This window comes from Merops nubicus, unplaced genomic scaffold, assembly GCF_000691845.1.
Source record: "Merops nubicus isolate BGI_N331 unplaced genomic scaffold, ASM69184v1 scaffold7029, whole genome shotgun sequence".
Taxonomy (NCBI): Eukaryota; Metazoa; Chordata; class Aves; order Coraciiformes; family Meropidae; genus Merops; species Merops nubicus.
In genome coordinates, this window is record NW_008631572.1 from 1 (window position 1) to 8932 (window position 8932).

Genomic DNA, 8932 nt, shown 5'->3' on the forward strand with positions numbered 1-8932 from the left:
TTTTTTTTTTATTTCTGGAATAAACTTTTCTGTCATTTTCTGATGCACTAAAGATTTCCAAGATCTTTTTGTTACCACGTGGCTTGAGTTGAAAGTTAGAAGTGTAGGAAATATTACACTTCCCATAAATCAGAGGTCTCTTTTTGTCTAGCTCTGTCACTCCTTATCCATTTTGGTTTACTGCCTCTGGACTTTTGTCCTTGCTGCTATAGCATCTGTGTCTATCTTCCTCAATGCTACTCACACTGCAGAGATGGAGGTGTACTCCTTGCAAACAGCCTGGCATTTGTGGTTGGTAATTTAGATCTTCTTGTCTGTTTTTATGTCCCTTGCTTAGCACTGATCCTTCATTTAGGAATAATGACCTGACAGGATTTTCTAGACTATCTGAGGAATTACCATGTGTTTTAACAAAATACATTTGCACCTTAGCAAGAGGGATCCTTGTGTACCCACAGAACTAAATGGAGGGGGGAAAAAAAAGAGTATTTCTCATCCCACAGAAATAAAACTGAAATCTGTCCCAGGGGTGGGGACTCTGCTACATACAGAAGGAGGTAGCGGTGTTCAGATCAGGGGAGAAGTGACATTGCTGTCTCCAGCTTGGGCCTCTCAGATTGAATTTAGACCTCAATTCAAATTTCTGCTATGCCACGTGTCACTTCGGACAAGTCACTCCCACCATCTGTGCCCTTTGCCTGTAAAATTAATACAATTCTTTGCTAATTCCTATGCCAGGAGAGATCTGAGTGCATAGGCTTTGAGGTTTGTGAGTATATGAACCTCAGAGTTAACAAAAGCGTTCCCACCACGGTAAAACTTCCTTCTACCTCATTTACAATATGTTTCTGTGTCAACAGTGCACTGTATACTTTAGTGCTGTTTGCTTGTAATTTTTCTTAGAACAGTTGTCCTTTGCATGTGAGAAATGTGGCAAACTTTGTTTAACAATTGTAAAACCAATGTACTTTATACATAGCATTGTTATTTTAAGGTCAAGACGAATTTATTTGTAATATTGTGTTTACTCATGATCCTTGAGCTGATTTGCCTGATGTTTGTTTTTGCTTTCCCCTCTCAGTGGCAGTGGTAGTCAACCTACTGGTTTTAATGACTGTACATGTGAATTTATCTTCTGCAGAGAGACTTGAACTTACTCTCTGTCTCCTCTGCAGAAAGCTTATCCCTCTCAGGAATGTGAGAGTAATATGGAAGCACTAGGTTAAGAAATAAGGTTCCTGGACTGCTTTCATTCTAGTGCATCTGTTCTAGCTTTAATTTGTTCATAAATTTTTTTTCACAGATATTAGCTACTTTTTTTTTTTTTTTAATAACATTACTGCTCTGTAATCATGCTGTGTTTCTCTGTGTTGATTGCCTAGCACTGAAACATACAGAAAAAAAAAAAGCTGATAATCTTGCATTACTGTCATAACCTCTGTGGTCACCAGTGAGATGTAACCAACCTGAAGAACAAGTGGAGTAGTGAGGTAAATCTTCATGAAAGTCCCCAAGATCTTTCCACACCTTAGGAAGAAACAGGATACTCTCAGGATAAGTGTAAAGAGGGCACAGAATTGGCCAGAACACTGGTGCTATTAGAAATGTTTTAGTAAGAAATAAACTGACTTGGAAGACAACATGAGACTTCAGCTGAGCAATATCTGTTGGAATTACCTGTTCCACACACAAGTGAGGCACCTATCATCCTGTACAGGAACAAAATGAAGAAGAAACACAACATAATATGGGCCAAAAATTACCTCGGTAATCAACATATGAAGGAACAATTAAATAGAGTTTGCTGCTCTGAGTGTTTTCAGCACCACAGCATTTTAGAACCACTCTGTTCCCCAAGTTCTCAGGTCACACTGAGAACTTCTTCACTGTCCCTAGATGCTGCCCAGACTTAGAGAGGCCACTCCTTGCTGCATTCCAAAGATAGCTGCTTGCAAGAACTTCTCTCCATAGGTGGCATACCTGGAAAATGGAGAGCGTTCCACAATGGGAACAGTAGGGTGGTCGTGGCTTATCTAAAAAGTTGAGAGAGGAGGCACATATGCATGTTGGTCAGATTTTGGGCTTTGGGAGTTGGCCAACAAATGCTTTCTCTGTCACTCAGCACCAAGCCAGCAAGTTGGATTTTGGCTGTAACAAATTCTGCAAGTTTCACTCCAGTACATCAGTATCACAAATTGCTCTGTGTCTGGTGATTTTAATTCACATCCATGAACTGCTATAAGGTGAAAATATTGTGTGCAAAATACACAAGCAAGATATAAAAAAAATTAAGTAGCTTAGTGATATTGGCATAATTAAGACAATGCAATTTGATGGTCCTTTTCTTCCAAGCTGTTACGGAATACTTGCTCCAGATTACCTTTAATGACATGGAGAAGGCAATACCTTAATAGGACTCTCTGGTACTTCCTTCAGTATTGTCAGCCAAGGTAAAATAGTTACTAACTGGCACATAAAGGTTACAAAGAGCAGGCATGCAAAGCTAGGGTCCGTACTTGGCTATCTCACAAGCTTAAAGTAATTAGGTCAGGCAGCATAGGAACAGGACATTAGAAAGGAAAGTGTGAACTCTCCCCATCTTCACTGCAACCAACACAAAAGGCAGCTTTGATCTAGGATCAGGGTGCATCACTTTGTTACACTTTTCCCTCCCTTAACAGAAAAAAAGTACACACCCTGAAACACTGACAGTATCTCAAATCACAGTGATGCTGTTAAATTAGTTTCATACACATTTGCAAGAGGTCCAAAAGCAATACTTGGACTCTGTTGATGTAAAAAAATTTTTCAGTGCCTGTGCTCAAGGGCTGTGTTCTGTTGGCTTACCAGTGATTAGAAGTCAAGGGCATGAACCATGTGCTGTGGTGTTAACCAGCTACTGTTTCAGGGCGGCGCACACATCAGCATTGCCAAATGCAACTTCTCTGTGCCAGGCTGATTATAGGCAGATTATCAAACCTAGGAGCACCTGCAGGCACTTAATTTCTTTTCTGCCATCCTGAAGAAAGATCTGGTAGCTGAAGAAAAATTGATTTACCCAACCTACTGAGTTGAAAGGCAGATAAGTGTAGTGTTTTCACTGTGACCTGCGTTGCAACACCAGCTTTCTCACATGGACTTCCTGAGCTAGCTCTCAGCTCTGAAGTTTGGAAAGCAGATATGGAGTACCCACACCAGCTTGGAGCTTAACCTCTACTCCCAAACCTGTGCAATAAGGCAAAAAAATTAGGCAGAATAGTTAGTCCAGGTATTGGAAACTGTGCAGCCCTAGTAGTAAGGGGAAGACTTCTTCACCTACCAGGGCTACACAGTTTGAAATATTCAACCCAACTGAATTAAAGCAAAGCAAAACAGAATGGTAATTGAATCCTTTGCTATCAAATTACTATCCTAAGCACTTGGTAAGTGTGGACCCCCCTGACATGCAGTTTCTGCAGAAAAGGGACCATTTCTCCCTGGATACAGGGATTAAAGGAGAAAATATATGATGCCTATTTTTTCCCAAGAGGACCTGAGCTTATAGATCTTCTACATGATAGAAAACTGAACGAGGAAGAAATTGGTTATTTAGGACCTGTTTCAAAAGGGCATACAGATGCCAGTCACTCTTCACAGAAACTTTGCTTTACATATAAACCTTCCAACCACCACTCCTTTTCCACAAGAGCCTTCTTTCATCTGCAGCTGATTAAGAGAAAATCTGAATGATTGTTCAAAGCTCCTCTCTTATAAAACCTAGATAGTTCAAAGTAAGAATGCAATTGTCACTCACAACAAAAATTGCAACGTCTTTAATGGATTTCTCAGGGTAAATGCTAAATATTTCTTCCAGGCTTGAAATTCCTTTCAGAGTACCTGCCCTAACTGCCGCACTGATCTGGTGTGGCACAAAAGCCACACCTATTTTTTCAGTGCCTTTTTGAACCAAACTTTCCTGTGTATAATTGGCTTATTTTAATAGAATCCACCCCATTAGGTCATTTTGCAGAAACCTCATTGGAGTTATTCATGTATGTTCAGTTTGCTCAAGGACTGGTATCATAAATTCCTTCTCTATATAAGTTCTCTGAGGAGATTAATTTCCTGTGGGCTGTTTCCTTAAAGGAAGCCTCAGAATTCTGCAAGAATGGTGAGTTCTTACATCTTATACTGTAAAATACCATGGTATGTTGCCATAGATTTTAAAGGAGGTTTTTTTTTTTGTGTTTTTTTTTTTTTAAATCTCAGTACTATGAGATCTAGGCAAAAAGTATGAACTTTGAAGAAGAGTAAAAATTCTGTATTTTGAAAGCAAAAATCTGAGATAAGCACAGGCAGATAAGAACCTTGGGTGAAATATATCAACATGTATATGACAGGAGACATCTAATAGGACTCCAGCCAAGGGTTTTTTTGTTTGTTTGTTGTTTTAGTTTTATAACCTGTTTTCACTTGCATGTAATGTTTGGAGATAACCTCTTTTCTAGCAGAGAGCAACTCTGTTGTGTCTCCACCTAGAATTTGCCTTCATTTTTGTGAAAAGTCAGGATAACGTCTGAATATTTAGTTAAACTCAAAAACGTTACCTTAGTTTTTACTCATTTGCATCTTTGTTGCAGTTCTGTGGGTTTTAACCTGTCCTGCAAAACAAAATACTAGTTTTTCCTCCTCTCATCTTCTTATAAGTCACCTGTTCTACTCCATCCAAAACAAATACACATATGTACAATGTACATATGTGTAAATATATATGTCATTGTTTATTCTTGGTCTACATTTCTTATCAAGGTTTTAAATTTATCATGGCTAATTCCATCCTAAAGTTCTTGCATTTATTTCCTACATATCCCAAATGAAAGCCTTTCATACATTGAAGGGTAATGTTCCTCAGACTAGCTGAGGAATTTGAGCCAAACTCAGAAAAAGCTGCTGACAAAGGTTACAGAGTATAGAATTATCTAGGTTGGAATGGACACCTGCAAGTCATTTGCTCTGACCTCCTGCTCAGAGCAGGGCCACGTCAACTTCAGCTAAAGTTCTTCAGCTTGTCCCTAATCCCTCAATATTAAGGTGAAGTATATGGTGGGTTCTTTAGACTCCAGTGAAGAAGTTTTTACAACTATGAGTTAGGTTGCTGTCACAGACAGTTGGTCATCATGTACAGTTGGTGACCAATCCTATGGAGGAAATAAGGGCAAGAAAAATTAATGGGGAGGGGAAAGGAATGGAGCACACTCCCTTTACAAACATTATCCGTGTCTGACTATTCTGTATCAAGCAATGATTGATTTTAACAGCTTAGAAAGATAAACTTTCTCCCGCCCCCCAATCATACTCTGCCTATGAATCTTCTAAATGGTTCAGTATTCCTGTTTGCATTTTAAAAGTTTCTAAAGAAAATTACATTTTGATTTGAAGCCAAAATACATTTTCCTGTTTCTAGTGATAGCATTTATCATCAACTTAATAGTTACTGAAGCATTCATATGAATACTGCTTTCTTTTTCAGAAAACCATCTTGGCCTGTCTTCTTGTTCTTGCCATTAGTGTGTCACTGTCCAATGCTTCTTGCTTCCTTCAGCCATTGAAGTCAGAGACAGCTAATGGTGAGTAGGTAAAAATTCAACTGTTCTCAACTTGACAGACATCACCACTATCTCTGCCTGATTTGATTTGTCCGTTCTGTGCAATTTATCACAAATTAGAAATAAGTGGGAACAGTGCAGAGAAACTCAGGAGAAATGGAGTACAGAGAGCATTTGTAATGTTATAAAAAAGAAGAGTTTCTCTGAGGAGCATCACACAGGCCAAATTACAAATGAATTTTGTCCAAGGAAGTAGCATAGGCTTAGTTTGTTCATCTGCATGAAGTAATAAAGCACATTGATCAATTTACTCCGTTTCTCTATACCAAGGCAAGTTCTTAAGAACAGAATGTCTGCTCCCCTTGAGTCTGAGACTGCTTTTCCTGAGCACAGCTAGTATATCAGTCTACAGATGACTGGAGCCAAAGGAAAATAATTGCATTTTTCTTTTTTGAGCATTTATGTGGACACAAATACTGATGTATGACAGTATGTAAACTAAAATTAGTGCCCTAAATAGAGCTTTTCCAGGGAAAGCTAGTGCTGCTACTAGAAAAATGAATTAACATTGCCAAAGAAACAGAACGCATAGGCAAGGATAGGATCTAGAACCTCAAGATTCTCCACTGTGTTTTGCCCTGTCGTCATAAAATCCTGCTTTTCAGATCACTTATTTAGGAAGTCTATTCAGTGTCTGTTGGACAGGAGCTTTATGTCCAATACATGTTTTCTTCCTGCAGCTGGGAACCAGGAAAAGTTTTCCAGGCAGATTTAGTGTTGCTCTAAGTGAGGAGTCAACAATAGTGGGTGTTAATGAGGGGGGGAATGTCAGAGCCTTTTCTTAACTCGGACTGCATCTGTGCCTAGCTGTCTTTCTGCTGGGTACTTAAAATCCTGTACTTAAAGATGAGCCACTCCAGGAAATCCCATGCTGCTGAGAACCACAGGAAGCAGAGTGACCCAGGATACTCTTCTGCATGCATTAGAATAGTAGCAGTCCTACTCTCTTGTAGAGCAACAGTTCTGCTGTGTTGGGGAACATCTATGTTTGCCAGATATGGATGTTAGTGTAAAAAGCCAACAAAGATTCCACCTGTTTTGTTACTAGCAATAGCATTGTTAGTGCAATAGGTCTCACACTGAAGGCTGCTTGGGCACTGTGTTTTCAGGCTGTCATGACTGGAAAGGACAGCTGCATGAATTTGATTCCAGCTGGAGGACCAGTAACTGCCTTGACTGCTCCTGTTCCAAGGCTGGAATTCGCTGCTGCACCAGGTGAGCTCAGAGCAGCAAGTGTGGAGGGGTGGGGAGTGGTTTGTCCTCCACTGCCATGATACCACCCAAACCACTTCACACACAGGTCTTTAAGAAATGACCATGACCCTACTCAAGCTCAGTTCATATCACAAAGTTATGCAGTAACCCAACACCATCATCACAGAGCATTCAGGAAGTTCTGACAAATACAGCTCATGTTTAACAAACAATTCTTGATTTTACTTAATTATTCTTGGGGCTAGAATTTCAGGCAAAATAATGATTCAAGGAAGAACATGTAGTTAATTAAGGAATTTCTACTGCTCCTAATCCAGATCTTCCCAAGGCTTCTCTCAGAAGCAGCTCACAACCCTTTGGTCTGTCTGTAATTTTTCCTATAGTGACATGCAACCACTCATGCAATTCTTGTTCCATACTGTGGCCAACAAGTAAAAGCAAATATATGGAGTAGCAAATAAACATAATATACCTTCAGTGTAAATCAGATCATTAAACTGCAACTCTCCCTTCATCCTGCTTAAGCAGCAGGCTAAGTAACATTTGTGCTTGGAGCTTTGTGTGACCTCCTGAACACCTCCTCAGTATAGCCTCTCCATATTAAAAGTGTAGATTCCATCTGAAATGAAAGGTGTTTAATTCTTGGTCTCATCACCTCTTTATCTTTCTTTTCCCAATGACAGCTTTGCATCACCAGTTGGCTATGATGAAGAGAAGTGCATAAAGGTTTTCAATAAGGAGAACTGCACTTACAAAGTATTGGAGAAAAATGATCACTCCAAAGAGTGCCCAGTCAGTGGGTGGGTGGGTTAACAGAGAAAGACTGTGAATCTGGGGGGTATTTCTTTTTTTGTTCTAAGGGTTCTCTCTCACACAGATTGAAAAACACTGACAAATCCAGCTGTTGAGTGAAATCTACTTGTAAAACCTATCATATAATAAAACTTAATATCAACTCACAAAAGACTCGCTAGATTTCTCCGTCTTTCATTTCTCAATGAAGAAAAAACTGACTTTTTCCTTCCTTGAGGACAAAAATTAAAGCTGAAATTTTTAGGTATCCTCAGTAGCTGCTAAATTTAATTCTTGTCTAGTCACACTTCATTAGCAGGGGCTATATTCTGTTATCTGTGCACAGCTGTATGTAAAATCTAAAATAAAATCAGATGAAACATCAGAAATCCATGTGACTTATTTTCTTCTTTGAAGATGGAAACCTAAAGAAATAACCAAAAAAATTAAATAAATAAATAAATGAAAAGTACCTTAAAAATCTTCCTGAACACTTTTTTTTTATGACAATGTCTTATATAATGGTCTTTTAGCCTCTATGGCTCCCTGGAGCCTGCCCAACCTACAGTCTGTAAGAGCCACCAGCTACCCAGTCTAACCCAGCCCTACATTTCCATTGTACCCACAGCACAGCAGACCCAGACCTCAACCTGGGGTTTTGGTAAAAGAAAAGGTCACTTATTCACATTAACCCTTAAAAAATTCAAGTTGTTAAATTGGTCAATGGGCAGAATTGAGGCAGGGTGGAGAGACGGATTTGGACTGGGGTCACACAGGGCAGAAAGTCAGCAAATCCACAAACAACAACCAAGAACAATACACTTGTCAGTACAAGCTCTCCCTTGGGACACTGCTTCCTAATCTTTATGGGTACATTTGTTCAGTTACCTTTTCCCAGAAGTCACTATGAGCATCCTACATCTACATGCTCTATTTCCACATAACAGAAAGAGGATGTCAGGGCTTCTGTAGCTTCCTCATTTCAAATTATGGAATAAGCACGTACCTTGTCAGCCAACCCAGTTCTGCTGTCTGCAGGGGCAAAACAAACTTCAGCTTTTGTCAGCATTGACCACGTGTGCTCTAGTGAGCACCACAGGACAGGAATTACACTCCAGTGTTTTATTCTGCCCCTGTTTCCCTTTTTTCTTCCCCAGGAAGACAACCCTATTGGTTATGCTTTTTAAACTGCCTGCCACATGCCCTCTTGGAAGAGAGCCCACAGTAAGCTACTTAATACAACAGTTTACAAGCCAAAGCTGCAAATATCACTGTGCAAA

The 8932-nt window shown here is 39.6% G+C and overlaps 1 protein-coding gene across 1 annotated transcript; it reads left to right on the forward strand.

Moving 5' to 3' along the window:
* Positions 1-5509: 5509 nt before the first annotated feature.
* Positions 5510-7673, forward strand: MSMB (microseminoprotein, beta-; the record flags this gene model as incomplete). The annotated part of the gene is made up of 3 exons (XM_008947603.1): positions 5510-5606; positions 6755-6860; positions 7544-7673. Coding segments are annotated over 3 exons (333 nt in total), but the record flags the coding sequence as incomplete, so codon positions are not given.
* Positions 7674-8932: the final 1259 nt, after the last annotated feature.